The 17,885-nt window shown below is 27.5% G+C and overlaps 1 protein-coding gene across 1 annotated transcript; it reads right to left on the minus strand.

Annotated features, from left to right (window-relative positions):
• Positions 1-8,877: 8,877 nt before the first annotated feature.
• Positions 8,878-12,980, minus strand: LOC124826725 (uncharacterized). The gene is made up of 5 exons (XM_047299635.2): positions 12,530-12,980; positions 12,302-12,360; positions 10,494-12,182; positions 10,120-10,198; positions 8,878-9,702 (listed from the first exon to the last, which is right to left on the minus strand). The coding sequence occupies exons 1-5, from the start codon at positions 12,630-12,632 to the stop codon at positions 9,044-9,046; spliced, it is 2,589 nt and encodes an 862-aa protein (XP_047155591.2). The 5' UTR covers positions 12,633-12,980; the 3' UTR covers positions 8,878-9,043.
• Positions 12,981-17,885: the final 4,905 nt, after the last annotated feature.

Here is a 17,885-nt window from a genome sequence, read left to right on the forward strand (position 1 = left end):
TCACATTTTCATTAAATAAGATTACAGTTTCTCTTTTAGTTTTGCTTAATGGATGACCTTGTTATGTTTTTTTTCCTTGTATATTTACAATTTTAAGAGATTTGGAAAACTATCTCAATAAACTGATAAAGAAATATTTAATATTTTTGTACTATATAGGACTCTAATTTTATTGAAATAATATATGCTTATATTTTTCAACCAAGTAGATTACGATTCAAAACTTGATAATATAATTTTAAATTTGAATATATATTTTAGAAATGAAATATTAAAAGGTAAACTTGTTTTTACTATATTATCTTTCTCCATGTTCTAAGGATAATTTTGTTCTTACATGTGTTTTAAGCATTCATTCACTCCTCTTTATTTCTTTAAGACTAATTTTCAATCTCAATAATTCTAACCATGTGTTTGATAATATTTGCCCAAATAGATTTCTTTCAATTCTTCCAATATTTCACGACAAACAATAAAATAGAAATGACCTTCATTTTTAAGTTCAGTTTAGAATTCTTTTAAGAAGAAACTAAGAAATATAATATTTTTTAATAAATACATATATGTAAACTAATTAAGTATTAAATGAAAAGTAAAAATATAAATGATAAAAAGTAACTAATGTTGTTTTCAACTTTGAAAACGAAAGGCAAATACAAATTAAACAATTTAAAAAATCTTAGAATTATATAGACATTGAGTTGAGTTAGACTTAAGCAAAGTCATTGTTCAAATTAAAAAAATAAATTGAGTTGCATAGAATTTTAAATTCTCTATTATATTGAGTTCAACTCAATCTACTCATCTCTAATCCAGTCTAGTATGTGAAAAGACAGATAATTAATGTATAAGAAGTAAAAGTTGCATTGTGTATAAAAAAAATTAATATTTTTTGTAAAATTGTTTCTGATAAGGTGATAGACCATTTGTTAAAAGATTTTATAAAAACTTATCCTTATTTTGTTTTAGCAGTTGATATAACTTGCAATTTAAACAAACCTTAAGCAAATATAGGTGTATGTTGAGTTTTTACTTCCAATTAAAATAATTTAAGTATTAGTTAGATAAGTGTTTAATTTTAATTAAAAGTTTAAGAATTATATGAAATGTAATTACTCATAACTAAAATCAAATCAGAGTATTGTTTGAAAATATAGTCACTCAAAACTAAACAACCAAGGTAATTATTTTTGTCTAAGACTTGTGTATTTTTTGAAATAAGTACTCATTAAAAATTATATAAAAATAAATATGATCTAAAATACAGTTGGATTTTGTCCCCTAAATAAAAAAATGTTTTTCCATTAATATAGTATTTGAATATTACCAGTTTACTAAATGACTACAAAGACACTCTTTATGAAATTTAAGACACATAAAACTTTAAGCAATAAAAATAGTAGTGTTTTAACAACTCCTAGTCATTGTGTCACTTTCTTTTTTCAACATTGAATATTCTAAATAAAAGGTTGTAAAAACCATGGTTGTAAATATTGTTTGTATGGTGAGAAACTTTTGTTTCAAATCTTCATCCTTAAGCATTTCCATCTTTCACACATATGAACATAGAAATGCATTATATGTGTTCCGTAAAAAAGAAAAGAAAATAATATATATATATATATATATATATATATATATATATATATATATATATATATATATATATATATATATGATATAACTTATCATCATGATCAAAAGAGTTTTTATTAAAACACAAAAACAAACTACATAAACAGTCTTGCAAAAGTGCGGATAACTTTAGTATAAATCTTTAATGTTAACGGATCCATGTTTTTCCTTTTGTAAATATAAATATGAAAATATTATCTATAATACATCAAAAATTAAAAAAAGTATGTACCATATAAAAATTTAAATAATTTAATATTTCAAAAATATACATTTTAATAATAGAACAATAGAGAAAATAAAATAATATTAATGTCACTTAACAATTTTGGTAAAGTTGAGTTCAATTACAGAACTTATCTCACAACCAATAATTGATTAATTCAAATTAAATTAGATCAAATTTAACCCAATAAAAACAAGAAACAAATATGAAATTAATTAACTAAATAAACACCACTAAATAATACTTAAAAACAAAAGCAAGAGGGAGTTACTTCCTTATTAGCTAAAGGAAGTTTAGGTCATTTAATGAGTGTTTGCATTTCCAATACATTAAAGAGTGATTTATTATCTATTTAAAACATATTTATCTTCTACAATCTTATTATATATCAATAGTCCAAATAATTAAAACTGAACATTTCATATGAAATTATAAGATTTTTTGGTGATTAAGATGTAATAAAATATGATGAAGATGAATTTTAATCATATTAAATGTTTGATATATACAACAAACAACACTGTGTTATATTGTGTTATATTTAACATGATTGATATGATATGTTGAAATTATAATATTTTTTAACTATATACATATTAAACTTATTTTTAAACAATAATATAAAATAACTAGATTAACTAATTCATAATATATATGAAATAAAAGACTCCTACTATCTGCTCCCAATTCAAACAGATAAAAGAAATATTTTATTCTGTTCATTCATAAGATTCATTAAACTATCAAACATATTCTTCTAAACTCCAAAAGATGGTTTGCAACTTCAATTCGCTTAATTGAGCTAATATCAAACCACGTACCAAAATTTGATCATATTTAATATATATAGTTAGTAATACAAATTGTATCTCTATATTTCATTTGTCTTTTACTAAACTTCTGTGGGTCATCTTTTGTTTTGTATTGTGATTGATTCACATATACTCATTTAGTCAAATTTATTTCAATAGCATTGACCTTTTTATTTTATTTTTCTCTTTGTCTAACTTGGCAACTCTAGATAGCAATAATTTTTTTTATTACAAATTAAAGTGAATATATAATTCATCTAAGACAACAACATTGACACTAAGCATTAAATATGGATTACAAATACTATCGTTATCTATCTATTAAGTATTCATTACAAATAACATCATTATTCATTCTATACTCTTTCCTATAGTTCTAATAAACATAATTTTGATTTGTACATCTTAAAATATCATTATCTTTACTCTGTTCTTTTTAGATTGAATGTGTGGTTTAAGCTTTATTCCACATCCATAGATTTTGTTCTCCAAATTTCCACTTAAAACATTCATGATTGGTTTATTTTGTGTCTCACATTATTATTTTTATAATACCAAAATGAATCATAACTCACTGCCATAAAAATAGAAAACACAAAGTTTTACAATCTTTATAAATACTTTTTTATATTAAATATATCATTATTTGACACATATGCCATAAATCCACATTTATCTCAATAGCAGTGTATAAATTTTCATATAAATAATAAGGTCGAAAAGAACTAAAATAAACAAAAAAAGTTAAACAAAATTATAGTTATACACTTCAGACAATATTAATCTACAAATTTATGTCACATTCATTATGAACTTTGTCTAACAAGAGCAAAATATAGTTTTAAAATTATAATTATTATTTGATTACATAAATAAAAAATCTATTTTATAATACTTTAGTATGTTGTTCATGAATATTATCATGCTCTTGAAATAAACTTTGAATATTTTAAAACAAAGAAAAAATTTATAAGAGTCAACTTGTACACATAAGCACAAACTCTGTTTATTCAAATCTTTCAATTAAATAAATTTACAATCACACACAAATAAATAAATATATATGATAAGAAATTAGTCGTATAAGTATAAGATGATAAGGTCATTATATCAGTTTTTATTATTAGATTTTAAATATTGACAAATTAAATGGAGACAAAATATCTAGTGTTAACCACTATTTCAAATAAAAGTTACCTTGATAAATAAGATAAGTAGATTTTATTGAATAAATTTATCATATGTAATTGTTGAACAAATATTAAATTAAAGTAAATTATCAGACTTACAAACTAGTCAAGAGTGTACACGTGCTAGAAATTTATCGAATTTTGCTCTAATAGTAGACATATAATATATAGAAAAGTTACTTTCAATCCTAAGAAATTTGAATAAAAGTATATACATCCACTCAAATAAAACAAAATTTTGTTAACGTCTATTTTTATTTCACATTATGTAAGTCCCATAAGTTCCTTTCAAAACCTTCCAGATGGTTTTTCCTGTTTCTCATATTCAAGAAAAAAAATAATTATCCACTCACTTTTGGCTTCTGAACCTACTAATAAATGAATGAAATGGTAATGGTTAAACTTGTATATAATTGCATTTATAATGTAATTTTTAAAACAATTGTTTATTTAAAATATTCATTTATAAAAAAATAATATTTTTTTATTATTTATTTTACACAATTTGTTTACGCTGTTATTAACTTAAATTAGTTAATTTATGTGGATGATGATGGTGAGACATTAACAAATAAATAAATAATAATCAAATTTAAAGAATAAAAATAATTAATAACTAATTTATTAAATTAAAAGATATTTATATATAAAATAGTCTTTATTATAAATAAAAAATTATAATAAATTTATGAATTAATATTTAAATTGATTTCCAAAATTAATTATAAATGAAGAAATTAGCATGTAAATTAGTTTTTAAATTTAGAGATTAATTTAAAATTTATCATGACAAAGATGAAATTTAAAATTTGGGTAATTTTATTTTTATTTAGAAATGATTTTAAATCACAGAAATAAAATTATCAGACTAAACAAATTATTTTTGTGTATAATTATCATAATGATTTCCTCGTAGATCTTTTTCAAAATTTGTAACTGCTCCGGTTTATTTTTTTTAGGAAGAGAACAAAAAGTTAAAGTAAAAAAAAAACACCTTAGAAGTATCTTAGTCATCTTTCTTTCTTACTAATGATACTATTTTTTATAATACTCTATCATATTCTTTTAGAAATTTACTTATCATTTTTTATAAACATGTTGTATTACTTTAGCATAAGCAAGCATGACAATAAGATGTTTACCAGTTTTATTATTCTTTTTATATTACACATATTTATATTTATTTTTTAATATTTATAATTTTAGGAGTCAAAACTATTATTTAATAAATTTTTCCAAGATAGATAGAATATCTGACGAAACAACTTAATCGAGTATGAATTATAATACTAGTCATTCTAACTTTTGAAAAAAGTAATAATTGGTTTAAATACTATTACTTCCTAACTGTTGGATTGATAAGTATTATTTCTGCCGGATAAGTATTATTTCTGATACGAAAAATTATATTATGTGATCGGTTTTATTTTTAAAGATATTTAGAAACATAAAAAAGACGCATATTTAAATCAAAAACATTATATATTTCAATTTTAAAATATATAAACTTAATTATGAATTCTTTTTTCCTTTGCTTAATTTTTTGTGTTACTTTTTGTAAGATTCAGAACCCACGCGTTATTGAAATGTTGACTTATTTTTTTTATATACAGTAATGAATCAAGACATGCAAATTAATGCTTGCAAGTTGTAAATATCAATGCAGTGTTCAGTTTGGGTCACATCGAGAATTTATAAGGTATTTTAGTTGTTGAGTAAAATATATAAATATTATTGATTAATAATGGTAATTGTAAAATTAATGAAATAATTGAGAAGATTAGAAAGCATAGGATTCTCTAATAATAGCATAATTCTGCAATTAAAAAATGGATTAAATTAATGATCTAGAAAGAAGATACATAGCATATTAATCTGTGAAAAACTGAACATCATAGAAAGCAGAGACTCTTTTCAGTTTTCTCCAAACCCAAGAAATCAAAGAAAGAATATCAGTGGCTTACTTGGGATGGAACATTACCTCTTCTTCATCACTCACATGGAATCACTGTTACCAAATAACATTACCTGTATCTCTTTTTTCTTCCTACAAAACTTTTAAACAAACAAGTTCATTCAGGGAATATATTCTTCTAAAATTTCTTTATAATTTTAAAACATGTTCTAACTAAAAAATAATTATATAATTCATTATTTTAATTAGTCCACTTATCATTTTCCCATCCAACGTTACCAGCAAATAATTTGGAGTACGGAAATCTAATCTAAATTAGAAATGTAGCTATTCTTATCCAATTCGATGTCAGTTAATAATTGAGTTTCATTAGAAAAGGTGAATGCAACTCGGAGGAAGATGCCCATTCCTTTATATTTTCTAAATACTTTCTACTTTAATAAGTGTAAGTAATTTTAAATTATTTTTTTAAATAGTTGTTATAAAAATAAGTAGTATTACAAAGTGTTGTACTTTTTAACATCCCCTCAAATATGAATTTAATATATATAATTTGGTATTGATTTATAAAATTGATTTGAACAAAATTATTTTATAAAATAATATTAGAATAGTCGAAAATCTATTTTATTGTTTATTAATTTATTATATCACTGGTATCAAATTATTATTATTATGTAGTTTTATATTATATAAATAATATATTAAAAAATTTATATTAATTAAAAATAAAAGGATATTATAATATATAAATAGTTATAATATGATTTTCTACCTTGAATCAGATTTAGAGTTCAACTCTTGATATCAAAATTATTTGAATGCCAAATCGATTCACTCCCATTTCTTTTGTGACAACCTTAATATAATAATATACGTAGATTTGTTGTAAGTAGTAGAGGATGTGGTGGAATTGGACATGGAAGTAGTTTTCAGTTTGAATAGTTTTGGAATGTGGTATGCATAGGGTTGATGAATGTAAGTGGGTGTGATGTGAGAAAGGATATGTGTGTTGGGGGAAGTTGATGGCAGATCTGAGAAGATGGAAGGAAGGAGAAAGGTAACAGAAAGACAAGGAAATAAGAAAGAAACCACATGCGATGTTGTGTTGTAATAAATGGTTTGAGGTTAGAAATAGATTGATTGTTGTGTTATGACATGTGTAGTGCGTTGACAATGAAGGCAAAAATCACACAATAGCATTCACCCATTCTCCTCTCTCTCTCAACAACTGCATGAGCTTGAAAAAGTCAAGACCACTTTTTCTCTCTCACCTCACCCTCGGAGAGGACCCATGTGCGCACCAATAACAACCTCCTTCGTTTTCATTACAATCCAAAAACTATTATTTTCTTTGTTTAATGCCTGCAATTTTCTTTGGATTCACCCGTGTTTCTTTTCTTCCGTGGCCCACTGTTCAACACATTCATGCTTTGGGTCTATGATGGGTTAACTTGTTTCAGTTATCGTTTATGAGTTCATCAATGTAAACTCATCAATGTACGTTTCTTGTGTACATCACAAAGAAAAACAAAAACAACTCAACTTGGTCCTCTTGGATTTTTAAGATGTAGAAGTAGACTTTAACTTTATGCTCTACTTTATGTTGAAATATATACTTTCAAAGGTGATAATTCAATAAACTCAATGTACAAGGATTGATTTTCATAACATACTAAGAAGTAGACTTTAAACTTAAGTTAATCTCATAGAACTGAATTATAAAATAAGTGTACAATATGAATTGTCTAGTCATGATGTGAAAGAGCATAAACATTTATAAGTTCACTAGCTTCCACTAAATTTGAAGAAATGATTCTCTCTCATTCATTACAATTCTTTATGTACACTATGAGCCGTCTAATTACGATGTGATTGAACTGTAGGAAAGTCAGTTAGTTGAACTTAAGTGATTTTTATTAGAAAAATCGAACAACTAAGATCAAATAGTTTAAAATAAAAAATAATTTTGATTAAGTCTCTAATAAAGATTAGAGGAATTTAGGCTCTAATTAGGCATACTATAATAAAAAAAACTCGTTAAAAAAACTATAAATAGAAGTCCAAGGTATCCCTGAAGATGGTAAACAAATAAGAAATAGTTTGAAGTAAGAATTTTTGAAGGATCGACTCTTAAAAAGTGACTAATCAACTCAGAAAAATTGAACTACCAAAGTCAAATGGTTTAAGGTAGAATATCATTTGATTAAATCCCTAACCAAGATTAAAAAAATTTGAATCGTAATTAAGCATGCTATAATCAAAAGCCTATTAAAAAAATTATAAATAAAAATTCAAAATACTTTCGTTTCAATGTGTGAAAGAATAGGGAAATAGACTTAAAGAAGTTTTGGAAGATTGAATCTCATTGATCAACCTTTAAATCGAAACAATGAAATTTATATCAATTTATATATTATAATCTAATTTTTATCTCTAGTCAATATTATCTTCCATATTTTAATTTAATTTTCTCTTAAATTGCAAATATTTCTGAATAACCCGGATCATTACGAGAAGTAAGAGAATAAAAAAAAAGCTGAAACATTAACAAAGATACTATTAAAACAAATTGAATCATGGTTGGCAACCCTTTTTATCACGAGTATCAAAGCACAATACAAAGAGATATTGATCATTCTAAATATGTGAAAACAATGCTAATGGGCAAGCATAACGGTATACACAAGGAGACAATCATCCGAGTTTGATGGGTCATGGCTGCAACCCTATTGTCTCAAGTCTATACAAACATTTGCAGAGAAGCTGTTCAATTCAATGCACTTATAATTGGGTAGTTGTGTCTGTTTTAAATTTCAAGCTTATCATATATTTTGTGTTCTTTACCAAATTATATCTGCATGTTTATTATGTTTATACTCCAATGCACTTTCCTGTTAGTTAGTATTTGTGTATGAGGTAATCAACATTTATACAAATATAATATGTGTAATCTCGCTCAAATTATTTATTTAGGACCATTTTATCACACAAGATTAATTGATTTAAACTTAACTATCAATTAACAAGTAACATTGTTTTTTTTAAAGGACAAAAATTTGAGACAAGGGAGAATAATACACTATTAGACCTTTTAAGTATTAAGATAAATTCTACCAGTCAATAAGCATAAAAATAATGAGTATCCAATGAAAGATCCTACAAGGAAACTTTGATGGTATGGTTGTTTACAATAATATAAAACTATTACAAAGCCTACCATGTGATTACGTATACATATATTGTGAAAAATGTCGCTGAGGAATTAAAACTGCAACAAATCAGAAACCAATTCGTTAATCAAACATGTGAAAACATCAAATTCAAGTTCTAAACCCTCTTCAAATGCTTCAGTGTCAAACTCAAGCCATCTACCCCATGGAGTACTCATGTCCTTGTAGACTAGTTCCTCCACCACTGATTCTTCCATGCTCCTAAGGTTCAACATTTCCTTGTACAAATCTTCAGCTAAAGAGCTCTTCTTCTGAACTGAAGCCATCCATTTAGGCATTGCTTTGCAGCTTCCAACAAAAACTTTTCTACATCTTAACTCTAAGCATTCACTCACTGTGTCAAATATAACCTTTCTCTCGATCTTAGAGTACTCTTCATAGCTTTCTGCCACAGTGCTCTTAGTCTCCAACAGATCAAAGAGATTTGGCATTATGATCTTATCTGTCTCACCCATCAGAAATTTTTCTGTCACCAGCTCTGCACTGTTGAGTATATCCTTTACGTATTCAAATTCCACGTTCCTAGATAATCTTGTAAACTCGACTGAATTTGACATTATACTTGATTGTTCAATGGCAACCATGTCATCTCCCATCACTATGCAAGAGCTTTGCTCAGACCTCAGAGATTCATTCATTGGAGAAAAATCAGATACCTCTTCATCTTGCATGGAAGAATAAACTGTGCTGCCTAAAAAGAGAGTAAATATGGATGGGTGTTAATATTTTATGAGCCTTTGCAATTGTGCTTAGGAACCCAGAAAGTTTCTAACAGTTATTTTTTCATGACCTAAATTTGATGAATTATCTTCATAGTACATGCATGGCGAGCTGGATGTTAGACATTCAATTGAAACTGCAATAAAGATTCCATTGTAAAGCAAAATTGGACAGTTATTTAGAATTTTCTGCAACGTCTGCATAGTTTCATTGCCACATCTAGCTCAGTGACTGTTCTAATAACTCCTCTCCCTGCTTGAATATTCATAAACTTGATGCAGTATTCAATTATAAATCTATAAGAAAGCGAAGCTACTGGTTTTTCTTTTAGATTTGGATAAAAAATAAGCTCAAGGAAGTGCAAAAAAAATAAATACTAAGGCATTACCATATGCACTATCTAAGTAACTTTCATTTCTGCTTTCGCTGTTGCTGCTGCAGCTAGGCCCTTCTATTGATTCTGATGTCTGCACAATGGAGGAGTAATTGATTGCTATACGGTTCTTTTCAGTTCAAACTTCAAAAAATATCAAATATTTAATTAAATTTGAAATGAATGACTTAATAGTATGCAGATCGTATCAGACAAATCCCCATACCATCCTCCTTCCCTACCAAAACCCTAAAATATATCCCCTTTGACAATTGATGTCAGGTAGTTACCGAGGATAACATACTAATATTTTTACAATTCAAAATTGCAAAAAAATAAAAAATCCATAATGGATGAAACTGACAGTATAAAAGAAATGAAAGAGAGACCTGTGGTTGCTGATTCATACTAAGCACCATGCTATCACTTGACAAACAATTGTCATGCCTGCTGTCCAATTTATTACTAACCAGGTTGGGGTGAAAACTTCTGTCTTCCAAACCAGCAGAAGACCATTCTTTCATCACAGAGCATTGAGTTGGGTTAATTCTAGATGTCAATTCTTGCAGCTTTCTCTCCAAAAGGACACTTAAAGCCTCACCATCTATAACATGTAACCTGGGAGGAGATAATGATGATTTTCTGGGATTGAGCATATCATTATTGCTACAAGAATTGACATCAGTTTTGTTCCTTGTTTCCACCATTTTCTCAATGGAGGACTGTAACTCAGGACTTTTTCTTCTCAAAGGAGATGTAAATATAAATGAAATCACACCATTGCTTCCTTTCATACTAAATGCATCCTGGTTAATACTTCCGTCAGTTGTAATATTGCATTTTATAGACTTGTTTTCATAATTATTAGCCGCAGTATCAGTGCCTCTTGCCTCATTGTGAACATCCCTATTCATATAGTTTTTCTTTTGGGAAATGCTCTTTCTTTTGGAAACTGGTTTGGTAGCACCTATTACCCTTGTGTCTGACCCTTTGGGCTCAGTGTTGGCTTTTACAACACCCCTTTTTGTGGTCTTCTTTGCTCTAGTAGAACTTTCGGAAGACCAATTTTGTGTTGGTTTATGCGAGTATGCCTTGGAAGTCGGGTTACTTTTGGTGGTTTCACTACACAGTTTTTGGTTATTCTTCCCAAGCACATTACTATTCTGGCCATTACAAGCTTTCTGCTGAATGACTCTGGCTCGGTCTGTACTTCGTTTCTTCTGGCTCCGAGACAACTGGTTTGATTTGATATCATTATGTTCCTTCTGCTTCACACATCCCCTATTACCATTCAAAGTCAATTCATCACAGTTCTGAACATTGGTTCTAGATGGAATTGCAAGTGAAGCAGATTTTCTTTTGCTTGGCAACCGGCAAGAACTGTTTTTTTCTGAATCTCTTGAACCTGTTGAACTTGGAGTAGATTTACATAAACTATTTCTCCTCTCACTAGGCTTGCCATTCAGAGGGTTAGCAGTGTGCTTACCTGTGAACTTGGATTCATGTTGGGAAGCTTCCAATTTCTCTTTGAGTTCAAGAATTCTTAAGGGTACAGATGAAGGTCCAGTTGAAGACATTCTGTTCCTCTTACATGGCTGGGGACTTACCTCAATTATTTTGGCAGCTGCCTCCATAATTTGAGCTGCATGCTTAGGTTGAGACAAAAGTTTGTCGTGAGTAACTGGAATGGTTTTGGCAGACCTTGGAGGCAGCATTTCAGTCTGAAATCTTTTCATGGCTGGATTTCTCTCTTTTGATTCCATGACACTCCAAGAAGACTTCACCGACTTAAGTCCCATGTTTATCGAATCAACATTACAACAATGGTCAACCGTTGAGAGAAGAACATCCTCATCAGGAGTACGAGAAGATTCAAGAGAGTTGGAGCCATATAAGGAAGTGGATAATGAAGAGAGCTCAGAGACATTTGAAACTGGCAGTGAATCCAAACCCATGAGTCTGGCTAGTAACCCGGGGGCTTTAGTCTGACACCCTTCATCACTACTAATTGATATGGCACAATCAAAATCAGAACTTGCATTATTACCAGGATTTGCTCCATTGTCATTCATTTTCATCTGAAACAATTGCAACAACCAACAAAAAATAAACCGTATCATGAAAGAAGGGCAGAAAAAACAAGAACAGAAAAGTTACAAATAACTCTGGGATTGTGAAAGGCTGAACAAATTCAAACCTCATTGACCTCTGACTTTGGCAAATTGTCCACGTTTTCCTTTCCTTGCTTTGAAATTTCTACAGTACATGCAGCATAAATGTTTAGAACAGGCCAATCAGACTCACTTCACTCCCATACAATAACTAATGATTGAAAAAGGTACACAACATTTGAACAAAGCAAGCAAGACAGAAGTGCAACAAATAAGAACAATAAATACATATACAAGAGGCCGACGATAATTACCAGGCAACTTAGGATCGTGAGAAAGGTGCTTCTTTTGATATTTAGCATTCCAGTCAAAGAAGCTAAGAAAGCTTCCCTTGAAACGTCTTCTGTGAACCTCCATTATAACGTTGGCCGTATCAAACAATGAGATCCTGTTGACAGTTACTTTCTCTCAAGAACCCAAATCTGAAGCAGAAACAAAGTCCATCATCTGAAGAAGAACCCCATTTTAAAGTCTCTTTCTTGCAACCAGAAAACACATCGTGTGTGATAAAGGTCGAGTCTTTTTAAACGGGGGGGCCCTGAAAATGGAAGTTATGGGTCATTATCATGAATCTCTCTCAACAAAGAAACCAGTCGCTGAAGAATGCTTAGGCTCTATTTTCCATCGGTCTCAACACTCTGAGTATGCATTCACTCTTGTCTATGTTTCTGAAAGGAAACAGTTACTGCTTTGCGTGTGACATTAATCTGCAAAGACCAGACAGGAAGAAAGGCCCAGACTCTTAAAAGCTAAAATAGTTAAAAGCTAAGTCAAAGACATCAACTCAACAATAAGTTTTTTATTATCCTCACTCCTTTTTAAATATATTTTATCCACTCATTTCTTAATTAACGCCTTAAACATCACTCTAACAGACTGACTCAACAGTTGCATATTAATACCACATTAATTCAACAATTACAATGTTAACAAGCTTCAATATTGAAACAAGATTTTCTTTATATTTGTTATAATTAATTATTTAATCACTCCAACAATAAATTCATGCCTTTTATATACTTAACTAAACTAGTCAGTGATCTATACCTTAATAGAAGTTTTCGATCTACATAAACAAAGTGCGATACACGCTAATCACTAGACAATCTATACAACAAACTATAAACAACATTAATACATTTGTTTAATGAACTAATGATGTCTAAGTTAAGAGAGAACAAATATATAGTACCTAACTTTGAAAACTGATTTTTTAAATCTTAGAAAATTTATGTTGATGGCTAAAGATGTATTGAGAAATACCCAACTCGTTCATAATTAATAAATAATTAATGAATAGATGCATTCTGATTCAGTTTGAGTATATGGATGACTAATTATTAGATCAGAATTTACTACATTTATCAATTTTACCACTCCGAACAAGTGCATAAAGATGAACTAAAACATCAGTGATAAAGATTAATTAATACTAACTGTAAAAGCATTTTATTTTCGTGGTAGAATTTGAAAGTTTTTTCTCCAAACGACTTGAAATTTGTACCATTATTTAGTCGTCTTAAATACTAATAACAAACGACTTGTAAATTGTACTATTGTTCAGTCACGTTAATAAATAATAACAAGTTCTTAAGTAAAAAAAAAAAAAAGGTAAAATTCACTTCAACGATTTCTATATTTTAAAGAAATCAATCTTTAATTATAAAAACATAAAGACTCCAAGCAATACTTATGTAAAATAAAATAAAAATCACTTCAATCTTTAATGGAAAGAAAAAATATTTTGGCACAGATTTTTTATAACATTATGATACAGTATATGTATTATTTTTTCATTTAATAATATTTTAACATAACATATATTATTTTTTATCGATTTATTATTTATTTATTAAACTTAATAAAAGCGAGTATTAAAATATTATAAACACATCTGTATTAAGATATAATTAATTCGTCCTACTAAATTCTTTGGAAGAGATATCAAATAGATAATATTGCTGTACAGTTGACTTTATTCGAATATTTCTAAACTCAAACTCCTTAACTATAACACTGACAGAGACAATAATTTATTTAGATAAAGTAAGTATTTATTTATTACTGATTATACCCTATATTTAATAATGAAATTCTGAAATTTCCAGTTCCAGCGATTTGACATTGATGAGTATATATTTTTAATAATAGTGATAAAATTTGTGGGTGAAAATAGCATGCATTAATAATGCACGTGAGTGCGACAGTATATAATTTATTGATGAAGTATCAGGTGAGTTGCAAGAAACCATTTTAAATTGAATAATATATTTTCATAATTTTCTTTTTTATAATATTTTAATATAATTTACGTGTAATTAGTTGTTTTAAATTAGTATTTATAATTATTATAATTAATTTTAAAATAATTTTGAATCAATCACAAAATAATATATATGATATTTTATTGTAAAAAAAATTTCTACCTAATCTCTCTAAATACTGTTACGTGAAGTACACTGTATAATGTTTATATATATATATATATATATATATATATATATATATATATATATATACTTGACGCTGTAAGTAGTAACTTGTTTTTTAGAAAATATATACATATATTACTAAATGTTTGAAAACAGTTTTATTTGTAACGCACCATATGTCATATTATAACATGATTATCATATACTTTTATTCATATGTAGCCTAACTCAATTTCTATCTCATTTCACATCATTCATGTCAAATTTTACATCTCATAGTATAAATCATCAATAAAAAAGTAACGAAAACTCACTTATCAAATTTATCATTCAAAAATATTCCAACATAAAGATAAAAACTCATAAATATCAATTTACCATCCATTGCACTATAATAACATTCATTATAACATCTTGATAAAATAATAATTTTAACATTTACAAACATGTTATTTAATATTAAGAAAACATTATTTTTGCTTAGCTACTAAGTCTACTTGTTCAAGTAGAAGTTCACTCATTCTTTAAAAGTTTTCTTGCCCAACAATTTTATATTCCCACAGTAAAAAAAACTCTCAAATGTAAATTTAATTGAATTTTGTTCGGTGAATAAGTAATTATCTAACAACTAAATCTCTTTATTTTTCAAATAAATAAATTTAACTCAACAAATAAATGGTCATCCAACAACTTATGTACAAATCAATTATGTATAATTGTATGGATTATGGAAAATTAGTAAAAAAATGTTCCAATTTCCTTTTTATACATATTATTCAGTATTTTTTTTTCTAAATATACCATCTTGAACCAATTTGACTTACTTATAATTTATCTCATCTAATTTAATTCAACTTAAAATAATATTATTCAAAAATCTTAGCATATCTATAGTTCAAACATTATTACAATCTCACTTGTAATAACATGATGGTCGTTCTGATATCCATCTCTTTACTAACACGTTATGCCATATTATAACTTATTTATTGTTTTGCGTACATGAACAATACAAACTCATCATTTTCATATACTTTTTGTTCTCATATCATATTTTTCTTTCAGCCTTTTCATTTACGTTTTTCACTAGAAATAATTAAAAAATATTCTGATCACTTTTTCACTATTTTATTTTTAATATTTCAAAATAATTAAGGTGGACTGAATTAATATCCTTTTAAAGTTAACAAAACAGTTAATAGGAAACTAAATTTTACAAACTAGTTAATAAAAAATGTAAGCTTTACATATATGAATTTGAAGTATGAGATTGAGTCTCGTACTTACGTTGTAGTACAAGATCTTTTAATTTTTAACCTCTACGCGAATGGGCTTTTCACATTTTTTTTACTACTTTAGTTTATCTTTTTTGTTAAAATTGTGACTTCCTTCCCACAATGCTGAGATCTCTATTGGAAAATAAGAAATTATTCTCTTGATGAAACCATATAACCTTGTTAGGATTTTCTAGAATTCCATACCCAGAAGTTACTTTCTCCTCTTATTAGTTATATAATTTCGATATATTGTCTGAGACTTCTTTTGTATTTCAAAAAGTTTGCACAATATAGTGTGTATAAATTCTTAAAAGAACTCTGTTGTTGGTTTGCTAAGCCCTTAATATTGTATTACGAGCATATTTACATTTCACCTATCATACAACGTATGGCACTTTGGATTGGGAAGACAAAATAGTACAGTGAGGACAATTAGTTGATTAGGTAAAGGTAAAAACTACACAAAATAAAGTCAAATGATAGTATATAAATAAATATGAATTTATAAATTAGTTTTGTATTTTTTTATTATTGAATTATACTTAAAATTTTTTTTTTTATTATGTCAAAATTATTCAAAATCTTATTTTAAGGCTGATTATTGTCTAATATGTGACGCGTCTTGTAATCTAATGCTCATAAGGAGCTTTCTATATTTATATGTAGTAATAGATGAGAGATTATTTGAGGGTGAAATTGGTAAAAAAACGCAAGTAGTTAAGACGTCATTCTAAAATTTGTTTCTTGTTATAAAAAGACACCTAAGAGTACAATATCGGGACTAATTAGGAATACATTGCATGTGCTTTTCTTTAATACATATTCCTATAATTCACTTTTAGACTATGATTTGTCATTTTTGCGCTACATTCGCAGATTCATATTTCATAACCTACATTCACTGAAACTCTGCATCGTACCATGTTAATAAGATACCAAAATATTTGGTTGAGTGCTTTTAATAGATACAGGTGGACCCCATACTAAATGCAATCAGTAAAAAGATGTAGGTTATGCAGTTGAACTCAAAGGATGCACATATTTCTATGTCATGATTTGCAATAAAATTCTATAGTAAAAACTATTTCTTTCTACAAAAAAGCCCTCTGCGTACGGTTACCAGCCCAATCCCAGTCAATATGCATGAGCTAATCTTTCCACGTGACTAGTGGAAGAAACTTCTATAAATGCAGTTGTATTATCCATATAACTTGTAATATTTTAATTAAAAAAATCATAAAGTATTATTGTTTATTAATCTCAAATCATATTGTTCATAACACATCTCAGCCTTTTATCTTAATTGTATAATTCGGTGTACAAGTAAATGCACAGATGACATATTGCATGTGCATCATATTAGGATGTTTAATAAAACATACTGATTTTGACAATACAATCACCTACAAATTACCAAATATGGTCAAGGTTAAGCCTCTTCCACTCCTCTCGAGATAAATCACCTTAACTCCAAATTTGATTTATTAAAGTTTTCATAAGTAGTTACTTGTATCATTATTATCCGAGATCTCTCGGCCTAATACAAGTAGTACTTTAACAAGTAACACGTCTAAAAAGCAATTGCCTAAACTTACATTTTCAAGGATCAAACAAAACACTAGTTGACTTTTAATTACCTAAATTATATACTAACTCAAGTTTACACACTATCACAAGATGGATTAGGGTTTCTCACATTATTTATGCTATTACATAAATTTGTTATGCATTGGTTATGATTTATGACATTGTTTGTATGACTTTGCAGAGTCATTTATACGAGGACTTAATTTACTTTTTATGGTGCATCACGATAAAATCCATTTTGCTCAATGAACTTCTATATCATTGGTGCAGTTAAAATTGAATGCATGGACTTATTCGAGAAAGTGAAAGGGACT

This window comes from Vigna umbellata, chromosome 8, assembly GCF_029865625.1.
Source record: "Vigna umbellata cultivar VRB3 chromosome 8, Vumbellata_1.0, whole genome shotgun sequence".
NCBI lineage: Eukaryota > Viridiplantae > Streptophyta > Magnoliopsida > Fabales > Fabaceae > Vigna > Vigna umbellata.

What these genes read in the sequence shown, in the direction of transcription:
- LOC124826725 (XM_047299635.2), bottom strand. Translation starts at nt 12,632, where the DNA reads ATGGAGGTTCACAGAAGACGTTTCAAGGGAAGCTTTCTTAGCTTCTTT. An exon ending in CAAAGTCAGAGGTCAATGAG is followed by an intron (nt 12,183 to 12,301) that starts GTTTGAATTTGT and finishes CAATTGTTTCAG; the next exon opens with ATGAAAATGAATGACAATGG. An exon ending in TTACTTAGATAGTGCATATG is followed by an intron (nt 9,703 to 10,119) that starts GTAATGCCTTAG and finishes CTCTCTTTTTAG; the next exon opens with GCAGCACAGTTTATTCTTCC.